The following is a 22,335-nucleotide window of genomic DNA, read 5'->3' on the forward strand; positions in this document are numbered from 1 at the left end:
GGGACACGTGTGGACATGAGTGACAGGAAACATTCTGTGATCCAGGTCAGTGGAGTGTGGGTCACAGAGAGTTCCCTGTCTGTTTATGTACATCAACGACGCGGGTGTTGTCAGCACTTCCGCACGACATGTTGACTCATCAGCAGGCGCGTGTCCAAGTGACCTCCCCGGCACGCAAACGGAAATGTGACCAGCAGTTTCAGAAGCCGCTGTGTGTGTGTGTGTGTGTGTGTGTGTGTGTGTGTGTGTGTGTGTGTGTGTGTGTGTGTGTGTAGGGACAGCCCCGACCGGGGATGTACTTTTGAAATATTTATACCAGGGACTCGTGATGTAAAGTTGCCGTGTCTTATGTAATCTCGGGGTTAGTTATTATTTCAGGAGACACAGTGGATGAATAGAACAAAGATTTAAGTGAATTATTTCAATAATATTGTTACAAATTAATCCATAACAACAGAAATTGATGTTTTTCATTAACTTAATTGTTACACTATTATATCCCCTTTTTACATCAATATAAGTAAGTAAGTAAGTAAGTCATTTTTATTTGTATAGTGCTTTTCCAGACCAGTTTTTGGGCCTTTGGGTCACCTTGACCCTGAGACAACACAAGAGATAGCACAAACAAATTTGTTTTCAGGGCTTCGGGTCACCTTGACCCTGAGACAACACAAGGGATACCACAAAGACATTTGTTTTTGGTCCTTCTGGTCACCTTGGCTCTGAAACAACACGGAGGATACCACAAACATATTGGTTTTCAGGGCTTTGGGTAACATGTTTTTCATTAACTTAATTGTTATTTTATAAATGTTTTAAACACTATTATATCCCCTTTTTACATCAATATAAGTAAGTAAGTAAGTAAGTCATTTTTATTTGTATAGCGCTTTTCCAGACCAGGGTCACAAAGCGCTTAAACAATCAAAACAATATTCAATAAAGTATATATTTTAAAGATCAAGATAAAACTGATAACACAACAGGAGTTCCAGAAAAATCAAAGCCTGAACAAATAAAAACGTCTTAAGATGTTTCTTGAAGGTATAATATTTTGTATTTTAAACCTAAAGTTTTCATTTATTTTCTAATAGTTTATATATATATATTTGTTTTAGTATTTTAGGTGTCGGATCAAACATTGAGGACAGTAGTTTTACAAAATGTTCTCCTATTAGCCAAAAAAAGAGATCAGAACAACAACATCATGATTCTTTAAACTTAAATTTTACTGCTGTTATAAGTATTTTATAACCGATATTAAAATAGTTATAAATATTCGATGGTGCTTTTATTCAAGCAATAATTGATTTCATTTGAACAGTTAAACAATGCTATAAGTCGTAAAAAAAAAATGCAGCTTTCGTCACGTCCCTCTTCCAGGGCTTTTATTTTGTATCATGGTTTCCTGCTCCTGCCATCTCTCTCTCTCTCTCTTGACAGTCGGCGAGGTCGATGCTCTGCGAGAACCACAGCTGCCGACGGTGAGCAATTGACCGCCAGGTATAAGGACTGGAATCCTCTATGAGACGTTGCCCTTGCTATCGTGGTAATTCTTGCTCCTCCCTGACTTTTTAGACTTTTGCCTGAAGCTCTTGTTGATCATTTTCCTGGCCACTTTTTCGTCAGCGCTTTTTCTTCTCTTTGGTAATTTGGATTAAATTTTTGTTTCTCCTTTTCCCTAGTGGATCTTGCGACTTGCGGCCACGCCGGCCCAACTTTATAAATTATATATATATATATATTTTTTTTTTTTTAATGTATTTTAAAGTATGATAGTTTTATTGCTAATTATTGATTTTATTTTAATATATATATTTATATTATATTTTTAATTAGTACTTACTATACTATATTTTAAATATATTTTAATTTGATTCTCGCACAACCTAATACAGGGTTTTTTAACTCAATCACATTAGGGGCCAAAAACCTCTTTATAGTCCTGTTCACAGGCCAAGAAAAACGTATATACTGTATATATACCAATCTTAAACAGTTTGATCGCAATACTTGTGTCATAATTATCTCCAAATTACTTTTTTTTTTGTTATTGAAATTTATTTTAAACTGGCACCTTTATAAATCACAAAAAAACAATATTCATTTTTTTTTTTTTTTTTTTAATTTAATTTAATTTTTTACATATATTGGATTTCATTCAGAACATCTGGAGGGCCACGTAAAATAATCATCATCAGATTTCTAAGTGAAATGTGTTTAAAATTTAATATTACACAACAATTTATAGACTTAGATTATTCTAGTCCTAAATATAAAAAAAGGTTTTATTTTCCTTAAGATTCATTAAGTAAGATGATGGAAAAAAAAAGTATAATATGAAATCAAATTACATCTTGAGCTTATTTTATAATGGAATTCTATTATTTATTCAAACTAAGTTTTCTCGTCACATTAAAGCTACTTAGTCCCTTAATTTCCTCGGGGCCACATTATTTACTGTGACTACGGGGACGTCAAGCCAAAAGAAAGAAAAGAATTCAATAAAAAAAACCATAAATTTAATCATTTTATTTTGTCATTTATTTCATCTAATGCTTCCGATTGTATTTTATTTTTTAAAGTATATATATTTTTAGGAAATTACATACATTTTTTTAAAAAATATAAGCCATTTTAAATGCATTTAATTTAAATAATATAATATAAAAATACTACGATAAATATGAAACCATATCCAGAAAAAAAGGACAAATAAAAACTCTAAAAAAAGGTTCTTTAACAACCACAAGTAAAGTCAAACTAGTAATACAATTATAGTAATGGGGAAAATGTCTAAATGGTACATTAGTGATGGATAGTGTTGTGATTATATTTAGAACTTCTGAATAAGAACTCTTGACTCTGAAATGGTTCACATTTGGCCCTCTTGAAAAAAAAAATTTGGCACCCCTGCCTTAGGGTATTATTTTTGGCCGCATATCCGGAGTTAGAGGGCCTTATCTGGCCCCTGTGCCGCATTACTCTGCTTATATAACGTTGCTGGAAGAATCGAATGACCCAGAATGAATCCAAAAAGTCATTCATCAGGACACATTTGTGTTTTGCCTCCCTGGTAAAAGTTTGCGTGTGGTCTCTCCGCCGCGCCGGCTGACACCGGGATGCCCCCCTCATCAATTTCCACTCGGCGCTGATAATCATTGAAAAAAAAAAAAAAAAACCCACGAGAGAGCTCGGTGCTAATAGGGCGACCATTCACACGCCGATTATATGTGTGTCAAATGAATTGAGCGAGAAACCCTGCAGGCGATCACCTCATGCATCACGACAGCCATCAAGGACACTTAAACCCTCCGCCGCTGTGTAATTGCAGATGGTTGAGGTTTATCTTCAGCGTTGTGTTGGTGAATGTATTTATCGGCTTGTTCGCTGATATCCCTGCAAACTCCTCTTGATAAGGTTGCAGGTAATTACCAGGGGGGTCTGCATGAGTGAGCCGCCAAGGACGTTTCTTTTTTCCCTTTTCCCCCGACTGAACCAAACAACAGGGGGTTTCCTCTCCTCTATTTGCAGGACTCCCTGACTCTCCCCTCCCTTTTTCTTTTCCCCCCCGAATTTCTTCATCCTCCAGCAGTGTTTCTCTGATTCTAATAAGAGATTCCTTCTTTTTTTTTTTACCTTCCTGCATTCTAAAGTGGGCCATGAGCTTGACGGTGCTGCTCGTAATTATCAACCTTGTGGGAAAGACACAGGGGAGGAGAAGCGAGAGAAGGATGGAGTCATAAAAAAGCCAGATTACAACATTGAGGCGAGACTGGAGAATGTTTGTCCAGATAGAAGCGAAGGAGGAATGGCAACAGCATGCTTGAGGGGGGGGGAAAGAAGGGGCAGAGATGGGAACGATAGAGAGGTACGACGAATCCCAGAGATGGAGGGAGTAGAGGTGGGGCTTTAAAAAAAAAAAAAAGTGTTGCAGTGAAAGAGGGATGGCGGGATGAGGGCGAGGTTGAGCAGAGGAATTCTACCTGCAACTGGAAGTACTGAGTCCAGATGTGTGAGCCAAATGAAAGATTTTCTTTTAATAAATAGTTTTTCAGTCTGTTAAAATTCCTGTTTTGGACCTTTTGTATTTTTTTTTTGCATTTTATGATTGCTTTGCTTTAGCTCTTTTTTATTTTCTGTTATCCAGTTATATCTTATTATTTCATGAGTGCATATTAAGTTTTGGTAGAAGTTTTCGTTTTGGATATACAGAGATGTTGGACTCTGTTTTTTTTTTTTTTAGTATATTTATGATTGTTTTGATTGGACTTCTTGTTATTTATTAAATTGTTTAATATTCTACTTGTATATTTTGTCCTTGGACTCGGCCTCATTTAGATCTTGACACATGTATCTGATTTGTATGTTCCTTTGATTTTGCTAGTTTTCATTCTGTGATTTCTTTACCTTTCTTTACCAAGTTATTGACACCAGTCTAAAAACAATCTGTAATAAACGCTCCTGCAGCTGTTTCTTAAGCTTCCTGGTTCCAATCTGTGGTGTCAGATTGTCCATGCTCGTATGCTGCCAAAGTTTAACCTCCCCTTTTGTTCCTACGGGCTTTAAAAAAAAGAAAAGTATGTTGTAAAGCGATGTTGAACGGAGGAATTTCACCTGGAACTGGAAGTACTGCCGCCGGATTCAAACTCACAACTTGATAATGAGGAGGAAACACAAGCGCCGCACCTTAGAGGACGCTCAACATCCACATTTGTGCACCGTTGTAAGTGATGACCAGTAAAAGAAGAAATAAATAGAATTTAAATTCACTGGTTGGATGCACTACATCATATTTTACAATAATTTATACAACACACTGTCAAAAAAAGCAACACAAATGCTGTTATTCCATATAATACAAAATGTTATATGCATTTCATTTAAATAATATGACAATTCGAAAAATATGAGACCGATACCACGAAAAAAGACGACTAAAAGGCAGGAAAAAAGAACTCAGAGCCTGAGCTGAGGTGTGAGGCTGGATCAAGTCACTGAAGTAAGGAGGAGTCTGACCATGAATAGATATGAAAGTAAGAACCAGAATTTTAAAATAATTTAAATGGATCCTGAAAGAAACTGGCAGCCAATGCAAAGTTTTAAGGATTGGGGAAATGTGAGTTCTTCTACTAGAGTGGGTCAGATTTCTGGCTGCTGAGTTTTGTATTAACAGCAGGCGAGACAGTTCCTTCTTGTTCAGACACCAAAATAAACTGTTACAACAGTCCAAACGAGAAGATACAAACTCATGGATTATAAGTCCCAGATCGTGTTGTGACACCATTTTTTCTGAGTTTTTCTGAAGTTTTAAAGTTTGTTATAAAGCTCTTTCCTGGCTTTGTCCCAAGTTTTGGAAAAGTTTGTCAAGAGTCTTACGGAAGCAAAAACATGCTGTAAAAATGTTCTTTTTAGCTAGTTAGTTGTTTAGGTTTAATGAATCAGTGTCATCATTATTAGAGCTCAATAGCTGGCGCTCTCACTTTCAAAAGGTTTGTGATGATTCATCGAGTGAGTTTTTAGAATTTTAGATTGTGTCATCTATACACCCTTTAAAATGAGGAGGCAGTTCCATGAAACCTCACTAGCACAACAAAGTTTGAACCATATCAGATTCTCTGAACTCAATCCCAGCCAAAGAAGAGATCATATGTATTTGACACTTATTTAGTCGGAAAATGCTCATCAGCGTGGATGTCGGTGAGTAACACAGGAACCATTTAAACGTAGGTGATTTCACACTCTGATTGACACTTTTGTAAATCAATGTTTGATTCCAGGAAAAACAGATTCATGTAAAAATGTTTTCTTGCAAACAAATGATTCCTTTTGTTGTTTTATATTCATCTAAAAAGGAAAAATTTATTTGGTAACCTGGACATTTGTGCTCCAACAAATACACTCTTCACTGAATGAAGTCCAAATGTCTTTACGACGGTGCTACGACATAAGTCTGTGTTGCAAGTTCATTACATCATAAAGCAAATATTGTGTTGTGTGACTGATTTCTTTTGGATTCTCTTCCATATGTGAGATCAGTTTGAACAACTGCTGTTTGAAGTGTAAAACTTGGGTCCGTTTCTCTTCTTACGCAATGATGAAATGTGTTTATCAGCTTCTAAGTGAACCTGATTTTGTAAAAACCAAGCAGGCTGTGAGAATCTTCTCTTGTTGGTTAAATATGCTTCTGCTGGAGCAGCTGAGGAGGAGGATCGCTCAGTCTTGGTCGATCATGGCGAACCCATATGTTACGCGTGTCCTTCGGGTGTCAGTATTCTGAACGAAATATTTATCTTGATTCTCTGCTACTTTGAGAACAGATGCAACATTCTCACCATTACCTTCAACACTCTTTGAAGCTTTTCTCTCAGCTTTATCGTTCTGGTCTCATTATGAGGTACACCTCGCCAGTACTGAGGTCATTCTATCCCCTTCTTTGCCTTCAGTCCACCATGGTTTTGATTCTAGAATGTTTTAGAAACATTCCTTTGGTCCATATTGACATTATCGCATCACAAAGTTGTGGTAGGCACTTTGGCAGCACTTCCTCATTGCAAACCTAGTTGAATGAAATTGTAAGTAAGTAAGTAATTATTTGTAAAGTGCCTTTCTCAGACCAGGGTCACAAAGCGATTTAACAATCAAAAACAATAAACGGTTAAAATACATGCTTTAAAAGGCCAAGAGACAAACACAGCAGCCCCAAGAAAATCAGGGAAAAGCCTGCACAAATAAAATGGTTTTAAGATGTTTCTTGAAGGAGTCAGTAGACTCCATCAAACACACAGAGAGAAGAAGATCGTTCCAAAGCTTAGGAGCAACAGCCTGGAAGAATTTCTCTCCTTTGGTCTGGAAGTGTGTTCAGGAACCATCAGTAGATTCTGATCCACAGACCTCAGAGCCCGAGCTGGGGTGTAAGGCTGGATCAGATCACTGATGTAAGGAGGAGTCTGACCATGAAAAGATCTGAAAGTAAGAACCAGAATTTTTAAATTGATCCTGAAAGAAACTGGCAGCCGGTGAAGAGTTTTAAGGATCGGGGAAATGTGAGTTCTTCTACCAGAGCTGGTCAGAATTCTTGCTGCAGAGATTTGTATTACCGGAGGCGAGACAGCTCCTTCTTGTTTAGGCATGAACATATAATTGTAATAGTCTAAACGAGAAGACACAAACACGTGGATTACAAGCTCCAGATCATGTTGTGACAACATTTTCCTAAGTTTAGAGATTTTTCTCAGTTGAAAGAAAACGTTTTTGGTCAGTTTTCTGCAGTGTTGTACTAAAGACATGTCTTTGTCAAATACAACACCCAGGTTTCTCAGGCTCATTTTGACAGACTGGCCTAAGCAACCCAAGTACTGACTCAACCCTGGAGCTTTATCATCAGGCGCAATAACAGGAGTTTCAGTTTTGTCCACATTTAACTAAAAAGTGTTTTCACTCGGCCATTATTTGATGTGCGGTTTAGATACATTTGGAGATTGGTCCAAGTTTTGATGCATCTCCAGCAACAGGTTTCAGGCTAAACGAGGAATGAAGAGATCAAATTTCTTTTTAGCTTTTTCAATGTTAAACAAACTTCTATTTACTTGCATTTTGACTCGACACCAACTTTAGACCTGCCAGCAGTAGACTAACCCACTTTTATGATGCGACTTGAGAGACAAGGAAAAGAAACGTTGAAGGGTAAACAGAAACGGTGAATGGTTGTGATGGAGCTTTAGGCTAAAGTGTGGAAAAGAATATCTTCTCAAGTTCAAGAATCTCACTCAAATAGCCTCAATATCGGAATCAAGAAACACAAATTTTATCTTTGCAGGTTTACTAGTGGTTACAGTTAACGGTATGTTATCTATGCTAACCTCGGTTATTTGAAGTATCCCAAGAAATAGGATGGACTGAGTGTACTTGTCTTTGAAAGTAATGTTCTTGAGGCCTGTCTTTGTCTCTTTAAACTTTTGTCTTGGGTTCTGTGGTCCTGTCTTGGTCTTGGGTTCTCTCCCTTTTGACCGGTTCAAGTGAGTGGACTCCTCAAAGACTCTCTAATCATGGTAGTGCATTGGTCATTTCAACAGTTCGAAAGGTCGAATCATGAAACTACTTTTTCCGACCTTCAAATTACTTGTGTCCATCTTTTCCACCGAGCGTTCTTCCGATACGACTTACCGGACCCTCATCTTCTCGCCATAACAAAACTGTTTGTCCTCCGTCCTCACTTGCTTCCACTTGTTGGAGGTAAATTCAATCTGTCCTTGTCAGGTTTAATCAAAGCGCCCACAGATTCAATTTAGCAGGTACGTGCGCGAGGGTTAGGTGGCGCCGTTAGGAAACAAAAGGATGTTCTTTGTACGCACAGCCACATCACTTTAAATAAGACTTAAGGCCCCATTGTCAACAGTCTCTCGCTCTCCTTCACTAACCCACTCCATCACAGCGGCCGCCACGTGTTTAATGTCAAATCCGCCTCTACGTTTTCGGAACTGTCAGGAGCCTGTGAATAAATACACAAATTAATCCCTGCAACATGTTTTCTTTATTTTGGTATTCAGGAAGACAAACAAACGATTAAAGCTAGAGGGAATTTTCTCTTTGCCGTGTTTAATCTTCCTCCATCTTGGTCAAAGTTCAAGGGATTAACCGGATCGCGACTTGTGTGCCTAAACAGCTGCATCCTCGTTGTTGAACCGTCATTCGGCCCCGAAACGTAGATCCCTCTGATGAAACGGGTTGCTCAGAAAAGCCGAAAATCCCCAGAAATTGGTGGGACGAGTCCAAAGGCAATCCACCACTAATCTCCTTTTTTTTTTTTTTCGTCTGGGTTATATGCAGATGGACAGGAAAAACTGCAACCCTGAGGAAAACACTCCTGATTTATCTGAAAATAATTAGCTCGTTTTTTTTTTAACCGTCAACCACCTTGTTGCTTAAAAACAAAACCTTGTTGAGGGATGCATGCTCGGTACGAACATTGTAATATGATTACATGAGGGAGGAAATTTGTTGAAACCAATCGCTGATAACATTAATTCAGACTCGGCACCGGAATGCTGTTGAGATGTTTATGAATCCCAAAAGATGAATTTTCATGATTCCGACGAGCCACTCGCGATGGTTTTGTAACAAGGCGCTACAAAACAGCACTTTGAGTGTGTTATTTGTTATTTGGGTATTTGCTTTTTCAATTAGGGTTGTTGTGCAGAGGAAATCATTAAAAACCTGAAGCTGTTATCACAGTTGTTGAATGATCATTTTAATTACCTGCTTTATCTGTTTGTGATGCAGCCTCGTCTTTTGATATTGATGCTGATCGTTTTCAGATCTCTGACCGAATATTTAACGGGTTTTAAATCAGCAACACTTATCTTGTAATCACCAAAATGTTTTTTTGAAATTTAGGGAATATTTAAATATTTAAAGAAAGGTCTGCCAGATTAAGAACATCATTAATTCCGTTTAATTTACTTTAATGAAAGCAAACAAGTTAATCTATATTATAGACCCTAAAAACACTCAACAAAAGTCTAAAGATTTTAATTAGCATGTAGACTTCTGACCTCTCAGTCAAGCATTTAAGAAGGGAGGGCATCTCAGGTCAAGGGGAAGGGGGAGCTTGAAGGGCAAAAGACCCCCATGAAAAATCAAACATGTCCAATTTTGATTAAATCTAAAAATATGTGGTAAATATCAAGGGAAATTTCCACCTTTCACCTATTGTAAGTGGATAGAAAGGGGGGCATAAGACCCCCATGAAAAATGTGATATGTCCAATTTTGATTCAATTCAAACCATATGTGTTACAACCCAAGAAGTAAAGGTTGTTTTTTTAAAGGATTTTAGCTCATTTCACCTATTCTAAGGGGTTGGAAAGGGGGGCAGAAAACCTACATGATAATCAAAATATCTAAAAAAATGTCAAAACAGATTTGTTAAATACTAAGTAAGGAACTTTTCCATGATAATGGCTCCTTTTATCTATTGTAAGGGGGCGGAAAGGGGGGCAAAATACCCCCATGAAATTTAAATATGTCAAATTTGGATTCAATTCAAACCATATGAGTTACAACCCAAATAATGTAAGTTTGTGTGATTTTAGCTCCTTTGGTCTATTGTAATGCGGAGGAAAGGGGGGCAGAAGACCCCCATGAAAATTCAAATATATATATGTAATTTTAGTTCAATTTAAAACATTTTTTACATACTGATTATGGGAGATTTACAGTATTGTAGCTCCTTTGTCTATTGTAAGGGGCAGAAAGGGAGCAGAAAACCCCCAAGACAATTCAAACATGTCAAATTTAGATTAAATTTAAACCATATGAGTAACAACCCAAAACGGGTAGGTTTGAAGTATTGTAGCTCCTTTTGTCTTTTTTAATGGGGAGGAATGGGGTACAGAAGACCACCATGAAAATTCAAATAATAATAGTGTCATTTAGATTAATTTAAATCATATGGTTTCCATACCGAGTATTTTCAGGGTTTCAACTCCTTCCACCTACTGTAAGGGGGAGAAAATGGGGGGAGAATTGAACACCTCTTGCTGTCTGCTTTTATGCAAAGAAGCCATTCTACAGGAAACCACAAACACACTCAAAGGTGACTTTGAAAGAGTAAAATCCAGGCTAGTGTTGCTGTTTGACGATAGGGATTATGCAAATGTGTAATCTTTAGATTAGGCTAATAAATAATTCGGGGGGGAAATCAAGTCCATTGGGGTCCAGTTACCTAAAATAAACTTTCGATTTATTACTATAAAAGCAAAGGCGACATCAGGGCATCTATTTTCCCTGAGTAGAACATTTTGAACAGTTGTAATTACATGTTATTACTGAATAATTGCATTATATTGATCTAAAAAACATGGATAATATCACTTTATCTTTTATTTCTAAGTTTGGAATAAAGTTGATCTCTCTTCAACCACAGTGATGTTGTCAAGACTGGATTATCCAGACTGTCAAACAAATTCTTTTCTCACGTCTAACTAAATTATGTTGCCGCTATATTTTCTAACAACTCCGGAGAGCCATTTTGGGAACAAGAGAATTACATGTTTGCATTGAAAGTTAATATCCAGCCCCATGGTTTCTCTTCTCATCATCTTCTCCACATGCCTCCTTACTGACAAGCTGAATCACAGCTCTACTCGGTTACACCCACCTTCCCTTTAATCTCCACCGCCATCTCTCTCTCTCTCTCTCCGTGTTTTTGATTACCTCTTTATCTGCATCCACCCCCGGCTTTCCCATCCACCTCCACCTTTAGACACACTTTTGCCTGCATCAGTAATTACTTCTTTAGTTCGGCTTTTTTACCCACAGAAAAGTGTTTCCCCCCCCTTCCACACGCTCGCCTCTCTGACCCCTGTCGCAGCCAGTAACTGATGAGGGGCTGCCTAACACTGCATTGTCTGATCAGGTGTTGTTGAGTAAGCTAGTTTTACCGCTCCTGATCTCCTGGGGTCAGATTAATGCTTTCCTCGGCTGGATCTCTCTTTGTAACCCTGTCTGACGCTCGCCAGTCGGTGCCCAACGTTTGTTCTCCGAACCGTCACTCACTATGTTGCCAACCGTAGTATTTTAGTGTATTTTTTTTCTGAGGTCGTTCTGGCTGTCACTCTGGATCCAACCAATTGGACGAGAGTGTGCGTCCTTTAGTCGTATTATCCAAGTTAAATAGTAGTAGTAGTTGAAAAGGTCCAGGTAAATAGATGCATTAAATTAGATTGATCTAAAAAGGTAAAAACAAAAACTAACTATGGATATAAATGACAGAAGATAATATAAAACATACATCTGAAAAAATAACCATGAAATATCGAATTACAGAGGGTGGGAGGACAGAAGAGAGTAATTAAAGGTGGATTATGGGCTGAGATTATGGAATATAAACCTATTAAATAATTATATAATATGGTATGAAGGTCTGGAAATTGGAGAAATTTGAATTTTCAAGGGGGTTTCGGTCCCCCTTGTGACCCCATGCAATTAACAATAGGAGTTGAAATTCTTGAAATCTTCCCTATTTAGTATTTAATACATATTCAAATTGAATCAAAATTAGACATTTTTCAAGGGGTTCTTCGTCCCCCACCTTTTGTCCCCTTAAAATGTAAAAATAGTAGCTAAAATTCTGGAAATTTCCCCTACTATGTTTTAAAGTTTAATAAAAATTGGACCTTTTTTAATTTTCATAGGGGTCTTCTTACCCCCTTGTGCCCCCTTTACCTTTACCTTCTGTTAAAACAGTGCAATTCAATTTCCTAATGGACCACATATTATGTTGTGAGGGGCCATCAAGCAAAAATGAAAGACAGAAAAGTATAAAATCAAGTTATAAAATCAAGATAGATATACTAAAACCATTATTTTTTTATGTCCTATAAGAAAAAAAAACAACCTATAGTCATACATAGAGACTAGTTATAAGTAATCCAAATAAAATTTAAATAAAGTTGTTCGTTTCTACATGATATTTGACCTCAATAGTGCCACAAAAATACAGTCAAGGGGGCGCACATGGCCCTTGGTCTTCCTTAAAAACCTTCACCTACTTCAGGACCTCGGACAGCGACTACTAATACGCCACACAGATCACAGGATCCATGAAGCAGAAGCACATTCCCACATCTGTGACACATCTTGAGGGTCATGTTTAGGTTGTTCCCATGTTCAATTTGATACAGAAAGGTGAAACAAAGCAGGGGGCGAGAAATTCAATATCCCTCCCTCTCAAGTCAGATTCCACCTTGAACAACCTAAAAGGGTGATTATTGATGAATCGCTATACATTAATGAGCCGAATTGATCTGAAAAGAGGCGGCGTTGCAGATCATTAACGGCATTGGACTTCATTCAGCCTTTGAAAAGGGTCTCTGGAGGAACTTTGTAGAAGGCACAGACTTCTTGTTGGATTGGAGAGAGAGAAAAAAAAAAGAAAGTGATAAATGAACAGGCGATGTGAGATGGGTGACACATAATAAAGGATGTATCTCTTTTATTTCCTGGCCAGTGCTGAAGCGAGCTTACGTGATGCCGATATGCCAGCCAAGAAAAAGTCTCTTAAACAGGTTGTTGGCTGCTGGAAAATTGTGTTTGAGATAGAAAAGAGTTCTCTTTACTCGGAATGAAAGATATGGTCAGTGGAATTCCAACTGAAATATCAATCGAAAGCCTGTGACTGAATGACACTCTATAAATAGATTGTGGAAACTTAAGTGGAAAAGTGACTTCCAGAAGCCCGAGATAACATCCAAGGAACCTACTTTTGGTACGACTGTGTCAGTCTCTATTAAGATTTATATCTTGTATCTTTTCTCCATGTGTAGAATTTTGATTCAAAGGACTCCACTACTAGTGTGGTGGGAGCGACCAGATAATCGTACTAGCAACCACCTCTGACCACTGGTGATTGGTTGATGCACTGTATCATGATACAATTTTTTAAATACCACTAGATGGAACTCTCTGCTTTATAATCTTGGGCTATATTCGACTAATTCACTAAAACATGACCTCATTTTTTTTAACTTCGACTGCCATCTAGTGGTGGATGGTGGTGATGGGCTTATGAAGCTTCATGAAACAGTGTCATGTTGTTTTGAGGTTAATAGGTGGCGCCATTCGTTTAAAGATGATGTGATGTTTTTTTATGACGGTTTTTCAAAACAAAGGAAAATTGTGCAGAGACCACCATCTAGTGGGCTCTGAAAATAATGACTGCTTCATGAAGCTTCATCCGCCCATCACTCGTGGATGGTGTATCATGATACAGTGTCTTCACTATAGCGTTGTTTCATGAGGCTTCATAAACCCATCACTTAAAGTCAAGGTTTCATCATATTTAAAGAAGAGAGAAAATAAAACTAATGGAAATCTACCAGTACCGGTAAAATAGTATTAGTTTCTATTTTATTCACGTTACTTTGTGGCGCCAATGATTATAGAGTTGTTCAGGCATAACATGGGTCACACCAGTAAAGCGGTGGATTTACCAAATGAAGTTTGATCGTTTTTAATTCATAACTAAATAACTACTAAATAACATTATAACTGGAACGCATCTACTATATTATGGCTTTGCTTTATCCCACAACATTTAATTTTTTTTCCCCCCACCGCTCTTGCTAAATAAAATACCAAAGTCAAAGCGTAACAGGAATAAAATGCCATGATTTCACTCACTGTGTAGTAAATCAAATTTTGGTCTGTGTCTGGATTACTACGGTGATATCTATCCAATAGTGATGGGTGGCTTCATGACACTGTATTATGATACAGTGTCTTAACTTTGAACGGCAACTTATTCACTCTCTGCTTTATAACCTTCGGCTGTAATACATTTCAATTAAACCTGGTATCATTTTAAAACTTAGAGTGGCCTTTCAAAATGAAGACACTGTATCATGATAAACTGACTTTATTTCAAAACGTTTCTTGCTCTATTCTAGTGATAGGATTTCATTGGAACAATTCAAAACAAAGGAAAACAGCGCAGAGACCGCCATCTAGTGGGCTTTGAAAATAATGACACTGCTTCATGAAGCTTCATCAGACCATTCGACTAATTCAATCAAACCTAGTTAGAGTGCCATTTAGTGGCCTTTAAAAATAGAAAGAAGTTTAGATTATTTAAACGTAACTAAAGATTCTACTGAATAATGCAACATTTAGCTTCAAATAATTACAATTTTGATCCGTTAAAATCCTATTGTTTTCATAAAAGTTAACTTAATCGAAAAGAGAAATCATGATTAAGTGTTAAAAGAGACGAGGAGTTTTAAAAGTGCTTTTGCTTTGATGTGTCATCGCAATACGTGTGATTGACAGGCCATCTCACTGCACCGACTGTTGATGACTAATAGTCGGATCAAGGATTCACAGGGAAAAGGTTGATATTGTAACTTGTTATTTGATGCTGTTAGTTTTCTGCGTGTTGACTGGAAAATGATGTAGCGTTTAGTATCTAACAAAGAACAACAAATAATCACACGGAAACTTCCTCAACACGCCAAGAACGCTCATGTATTATAGAGATGTGTTGGACCTACATAGAGATGTAGATGGTAAGTAGAATGTAGTGTTGCGTTGAATTATTCAACCGGGACCAAACGTACGTAACACATTAGAACATACACATGATTATTTAAGTGTTTTTTTTTTCTATTGTTATCATTGTTTGAATCTATGGTTTATTACATATTAATGTGGGGAACATTTATTTGTGTGACACCAGCGTGAAAACAATTATTGTTCAGTGTTGTTTTTTCAAACTACAATCTTTACCATGCCATACCCTGCATGTGTTGTGCTGCTCCGTATGTTGTCATTAACCATTGAACCCACTAAATATAAATATACATATATATCTTTTTTTTAAAGTACCTTTTTTCAACAGTACATACATTAAAACTCCATAAGAATTCTCCAGGTTACCACTTTTTATTCCTGACCTTAGATAAAGTGACTCTGTGTAAATTCAATACTTCATTATTTAAACACTTGAATGACAATGAAACACATCCTTAAATTAACATATAATTTCCCACAAATATATTCACTTTGAACCCCCCCCCCCCCCCCCCCCCACATTCATGACTAATTTTTGCAGAACCAAATCCATGAAGCTTACATTTGTAATGCGACTCAAACACATTCATAAGTCATTATAATGCATTTAAAAGATGTTATGTCAATGTATCAACATGTATGTCAATTTATGAGAAATAAGTATTGCAAATGGTGGAGGTTAAGAGCTTTAAATAAAGTTGCTTGTAATTACACTGTAATAACTGATAAATCTGCGTTCGGTCCATCTAAACATCCTTTCACTGTGTGATATTATATTAGTAATGATTGTGTTATTAGTAAAAAGGGTTTTCCTTTAATGTCCACCACTTATAAAACGTATTACAAGTTGCGATACATGACTATTAACCGTCAATAATTGTTTTCTCTTAATGCATTGTAAGGTCTCATGATGGTCCTCATAATGCCTTACACACCAGCTTCATTAAAGGTGTAACCCAAATCTGTAATTGACGCCAGGACTCACTAGACTTATCGGCCATAATGTAAATAAAAACAAAAACATTCCTCTTGCATGACTTGAACCAGTGGTTTCATGTCAACTGGACTTCTTTAGACTTCTATTTAGAAGCATTTTCGTGGTGAGTAGGGACTTTTGTTTTGAAAGTTAATCATCCATGAAAGCTTCCTTTTAAGAGATATTTATTCAGGTATATTTCTTTACAATGCATCAACAGAATACATTGAATACTAATGAATGGATAAGGAAGGGCTGAAAAAAATCTAATATTTTTGTATTCAAGTGTTACAATATTGAGTATTAATTAGGTTTTAATTGCTTTAACAGTATTCAAATTACTGAGGGTAGTAAGTGATGATGGGGAAACACATATGATAAGTGCTGCGCTAGACATTTGTCCCATTTCTTGGCAAGATGTAACGACAGTGTTGCCACTACAAAACACAATTCTGCTTTGTAAGACTGAGGAGCTTTGAAAACGACAGGACATCACACAACCTGACAGAAAACACTAGTTTCCCGGCGGATTTACTCGTCTGGCAAGTCAAGCAGGCGAAACCTTTGCTTTGATGTTTTTTGTTTTTTTTTCACGCGAGTGTGAAACTTCGACTGTCCTGTCGACGTATCGGGGAATATTTTCAACATGGTATTTTAAAGTGTGCCTGGGATCTGGTGATGAATTCGATTTTATATCAAACAGTAAGTAGCTGCTGGTGTGAGACGGTGAATATTTATTGCTGGGGCAAAACCTTATCTTTTTTCTTATTTTTTTAATTTCAAAACACAAAGGAAGAAAATGTTATAAAAAAATATATATTTATTTTACTCAGTTAGTGTTGGTGAAGGGGTAGGAACACTTGTACCACACAATACTCCCTATTTAAAATTAAACCAAAAAGTTATTCTACTAAAACATGTTTTCCTAAAACTGAGGGGCTAACATGCTAGCATGCTAATAAATGTCCTTTATACTGTTTCAAACACATTCCAGCCAAATATATATATATATATTTAATATAATTAAATGTAAATATATATAGTTTTTTCCTGCAATTAGTTCTTGTAAAAAAAGAAAAACGAAAAAAAAACACACCAAAACAATTTTTGGAAAATGTTTGCCATCATGAACACATCATGGACAAGAAAACAAATCAGAAATGATGGCAAGGTTTCCAGTTTTAGATTATTTTGCTTGGAGCTAAACCATCAGTTTGCAGTTTGAAAGATAAAAAAAAAACATTAGCATAAATATCTATTGCAACCATTTCCCAGCAAAATGTTATGTAAATATTTTGACTGTGAATTCAGGTTTTTGTTTATGACGTAAATTAATGATATAAAAAAATATATAAAAAGACTCATTCCAAACTTTTTCCTTAATCATGCCTACATTTTTGATAAGAAATATGGCATATTTGATATTGCAATATCTAATTCTCACTTCAATTACTGCAGCCATGTGTGCACAATTACACATACACATTCATTTCTTATTTAAAACAGTCAATCCAACTGTGCTTAATAAATGACTGTACAATTACTGTACATATCACATACTCATTGCACAGGAATATTTTCTGAGCAATACACACAGTTTCACACCTTTAAAAGATGCTAATGCTAGCATGCCACCTTTACAAATCACCCATAATCTGAAATAGCTTCTATTTTATTAATCCATTCAAATGATCTGCTTGATTAATACGACATAGTGTACTGTTGGTTATTTTCGACTAAACAAACATATAGGCTGAATTGTGTGCAACCACATGTTGTGTTGTTCATGCATACACAAAAAGTAACTTCTACTAAAACTCTTAAGCCTGAGTGGGAAAAATTTGCAAGTTTGCTTTTTTTTAACAGCAAAATTTCTTCTATGCCAACTATGATTTTCTGCTGAGGTGACTTTTTTTCTCCCCTTTAGCTTTTCTGCATTATGATCCGCTAGCAATTGAAATAATGACATAGTGAGGTATTTTGTGAGTATATTTCATGTTAAGCTACACAGTGAAGACAAAAACGTTTTAGAAAAAAGATAATTTTTTTTAATGATTTTCAAATGACTCTTGTTTTTGCAGTAAACTTAGAACTTGATCTAAAACACGTTTTTGTCCAACCATTGAGAAAATGAAATGGAATCCCAAAAAAACGACGGCGAATAAGCTTTTTCGACTCACCTGGTCTTTTTTCATTGCGACTTTTCCGACCTCCGCACAGTCGTACCTTCGAGATCAGGACCAGGATCTGCTTCTGGCATAAAGACTTGTTGCTTTTCGGACATGGCTTCCGTTTGTTGGCTACCGGTCGATTCTGCTGGTCGTCCTTGACCGCCCGTTTCTGTCTGATGAGAGAGCTGGCGAGAGCTGCCATCTTCCCCCCCTCTCAACTTTGGGAGGGGGGGCTGGGGTGGGGGGGGGGTGGTTGTCTTCCTTCCCTCTACCCTCTCTGCCGGTCTGACGTTTTTTGCTTTTTTTTTTTTCCTCAACAACTAGAGCAGGACGGTCGTTTTAGTGAAGCCCCCCGCTGGGGAGACGGGAGCGTGTAAGTGGGTTAACCAAGAAGAGTTTGAGGGTTCCCCTTGGAGGATGTAAGGACGAGGAAGTTCACCTGCAGTCAGTCCCGGTGTCTGGCAAAAAAAAGATATAAAATCTGACACACAACGAGCACCAAAAAAAAAAAAAGAAAAAAGTCTCACATTTTCATCATGTAAAAATTGACAAGGAAGACCAAGGTTAAAATGGGTGACATGGTTCCCCCCTTCCTACCCTGCCTCGCCGCTCATCGCTCACGACGAAGAAAAAAAAAAAAAAATGTCCCTCAAGTTCAAATCTTTAAAAAAAACAAAACAACTAAATTAAATAATTTCACATATAAAAACACTTTTACCGAGGAGGAGACGAGTCATGTCGGTTTCACGGAACCGCCTGGGAACGCCGGAACGCATCAAACTGTTTGTCGCCGCTTGCGTAGTCCATGGTCCAACTTTGCCTCCCATTTAAACGCGGCAGCATGGGACGACGAGACGAGCGACGGAGGGATAATCCGGACGACTTAGTAGATCCAGAGGTAGGACAGCAGGCGGAACGTTGACGCTGATGTCGGTGGTGGTGGTGGTGGTGGCCGGGGGTCCGGGAACGAGGGAGAGACATGGACACACACAGACAGACATCCCTCTTCTGCCTCCGTTGGCATGCTCTTTTCCCACAGTCCTCGCCGTGCACCCCTCTCTCCTCCCTCCTCCTCCTCTTCTTCCTCCTCCTCCTCCTCCTCCTCCTCTTCCCATTCAAAGTCAGCGAGTGGCTGCTGTGTGAGTATATGTTCGTGGATTCCAGCAGCCACCATCAGTAGAGGTGACATTCATGAGAGAGAGGGAGAGAGAAAAAGAGAGAGAGAGAGAGGGAGTAGGGAGGGAGGGGAGCACAGGATGTGTGAGAACACACCAGCAACCGAGACAGACACTTCATAAAAAAAAATGTCTCAATTTTATTTCACAGCTTTTATTCCTTGAGGAAAAAAAAAAAGGAGAAAAATTGACAAAGAGGGGCAGCAGCAGCAGAAGAGAGAGAGAGTGCTTGAGGTGCAGATTCTCCGTCTCTTTTCTGGAAGAACTGCATGTGCTTCTCCCTCTTCTTATTCACTATCAGCATATTCCGGACTTCCCTGCTCTAATAGTCAGATTTCCTCTTCATCTTCTGACAGCCACTCACGCTGTGGAACCCCAACACACACACACTCTCTCACACACACACACACACACAGACTTGTTCACACCACCGGCAGTCTCGCTGAGATATGTTTCCTTGAGCTGCTGCTACACATGAAATGAAAGCAAAAAAAAATAAGTACGTTTAAGAGACTTTGTTCTTTTAAAAAAAAAAGAAAAAAAGCGGCCTTTAGTAGACGACACGGTTGACTCGTGGCTTAACCCTGGCAGGAACACGACTGGGACAGATCGAGTTAGACAGGTGAACGCTGACTTAAAAAAAAACAAAAAACAAGCCACATATACTTTGACTTTTCAGGACTTACATGAACAGGCAGTATTTTTTTTTAAAGAGGTTAATAAATAGTTGTGTCATTTTTTTTTCTCCAGTAATGTTTTGACAATAATCAATCTTAATTGTCTTAACTAACTAACTGCTGTAACTAACAAGGTGGAAAAGGTACTGGGAGTTACGTCTGCTGTCTTTTGTCGCAATTTTGTTTTTGATAACATTACTTTTTTTGGAGGTATTTCAATTTACCTATTGATTATCGTATTTTAATGTTTTTTTATTTATTATTTGACTTTATTATCTTTACAGATATAATGATGGGATGGACTTTACTCACTGCAGTTTGTCAAATTAATGCATAAATAAACAACATTTTACTTAAGGGTTACTCAGTACTTTTTATTTTTAAAGAAACAGTAGTTTTACTTTACAGTACAGTACAGTTTTGGGGTACTCGACCCACCTTTATTCTTCCCAATTTCGGGAAATGTAGGGTTAGTTAACAACAACAATCCAACAATAATAAAATAATGATTTTAAAATATTAATAATAATAATGCTGGTATTCATTATTTCACCAATCTTGGCTTTCAACTAGTAATGGTCTGATGAAGCTTCATGAAACAGTGTCATGTTGTTAAGAGGTCAGTAGGTGGCGCCATCAGTTTAAAAAACGACGCAATGTTTCATTAGAACAATTGTTTAAAACAAAGGAAAATAGTGCAGACACCGCCTTCTAGTGGGCTGTGAGAATAACGACACTGCTTCATGAAGCTTCATCACTAATTTCAACAAGACAGTATGTATAAGGCGCAGTTCATCAAGTGTCCACTTGAGGCTAGAAGACCAGAAGATGAGGTGAGGTATTAAAAAACATTTTTACAGCCCTGGTCAAAAACCAGCTTTGGTCTTGAACGCAATCTTTTTTCTAACATTTCCCTTTCGGTTATTTTCCCATGTGTCAGATTATATTAGTATAGGTTTGAGTATAATCTGTTGTCGCTTTAAGATAAAAAGGTGTGGCTTCATTGCCCAATCAATATTTACCCAGCATGAAACCTATTGATATACAAGTCTGTCTTACCAAGATGACTGCAATTTCAAAATGGCCGATCGGTGGATAATGTCCATATCTTTAAATTGGCACTTTGTTCTCCCAACGTTTATTTCTGAATGCATTTTTTTTTCACACTTTTGAACTATAAAGCATCAAAATAAACATTTAAATGAAAATAAAATGTTATTTCAAAGGTATTTTTTTTATTTAAAATATCAATACAGTATCAGGAATAAAAATATCGCGATATATCATTAATAGCGATGTTTTCTTCCACCCCTATTGGTGACCAACCCTTTGTACTTACAACCCTACAAGCAAGAGGATATTTGAGCTAATAAAGTATAATAATTCTGTGATATATTTTTAAAAAGGTTAAAAATAATCTAAAGATAATGAACAGGCACTGAAGAAAAGTTGATTTTGTGGAATAAAAATGAATAATCTTCCCCTTAAAACACAAGTAATTCATGTGACCCTGGTCTGGAAAAGCGCTATATAAATAAATATTACTTACTTACTTACTTACTTACATTTTTGTTAACTATCAAAATCATTTAAGCACAAATGACATCAGAGCTTCGCACCAGAATCCACCTGGACTGCACCAACCTGCTTGGGGGGGGGGTCCAATTTCTTCCCTTGAAAAAGGTTAGAAAAAATACTATTTATATCATGTTTAATCAAAACATTCATTTAAACCACCTTCAATGCTCACATCTCCAGTTGTGAATAATAGACATGATGTCAAACTTGACATTTAAAACTCAACATACACCCCCACTCCCCCCAAAAAATTAGTGGTAGCACCCAACGACCTCAACTTCGAGGTCATACAGGTGTTAAAAGCAGGAACTAAACTGTCCTTCAACCGTTTGCCTCTGGACCACATGGTGAGTAAATGATCTTCCTTCCTTTGCCGACTAAATAATGAGGAATTATTTAAGGGACAAGAACTTTGTCTCAAATTACTTATACATTAGTTCTTGACCGGTCTCCCTGGAAAACATTTAGGGGTCGTCCTAACAAATGGTTCTGGACGGTGGGAGTAAATCCAGGCAACTACGCCTCACAGAAAAGCCACTTGTGCCTCAGGCAAGGAACCCACAACCTTCCCGCCGTGAGGGGACGTCGCCTCCCATTCTTCACCTGACATCAACTATTTCTCAGGGAAGATAAGGGGTGGAGGTCACGAGTCGACTTGATACCGCAACACTGCAACTTTAAGACTTTTCT

General features: G+C 37.4%; 1 protein-coding gene across 1 annotated transcript in view; it reads right to left on the reverse strand.

The window, feature by feature from the left end:
- LOC148066070 (fibroblast growth factor 11-like) overlaps positions 1–19,439 on the reverse strand; it is a 56,991-nt gene extending 37,552 nt beyond the window's left edge. Inside the window, exons 1-2 of the mRNA XM_087806661.1 lie at positions 18,934–19,439; positions 18,225–18,673 (exon numbers count right to left, since the gene is read on the reverse strand). Of these exons, the coding sequence (XP_087662787.1) occupies positions 18,225–18,417 (193 nt within the window). The 5' untranslated portion in view covers positions 18,418–18,673; positions 18,934–19,439. The remainder of the gene's footprint in view (positions 1–18,224; positions 18,674–18,933) is intronic.
- Positions 19,440–22,335: the final 2,896 nt, after the last annotated feature.

The sequence above is a fragment of the Callionymus lyra genome, chromosome 14, assembly GCF_982586985.1.
Source record: "Callionymus lyra chromosome 14, fCalLyr1.hap1.1, whole genome shotgun sequence".
NCBI classification, from domain to species: Eukaryota; Metazoa; Chordata; class Actinopteri; order Syngnathiformes; family Callionymidae; genus Callionymus; species Callionymus lyra.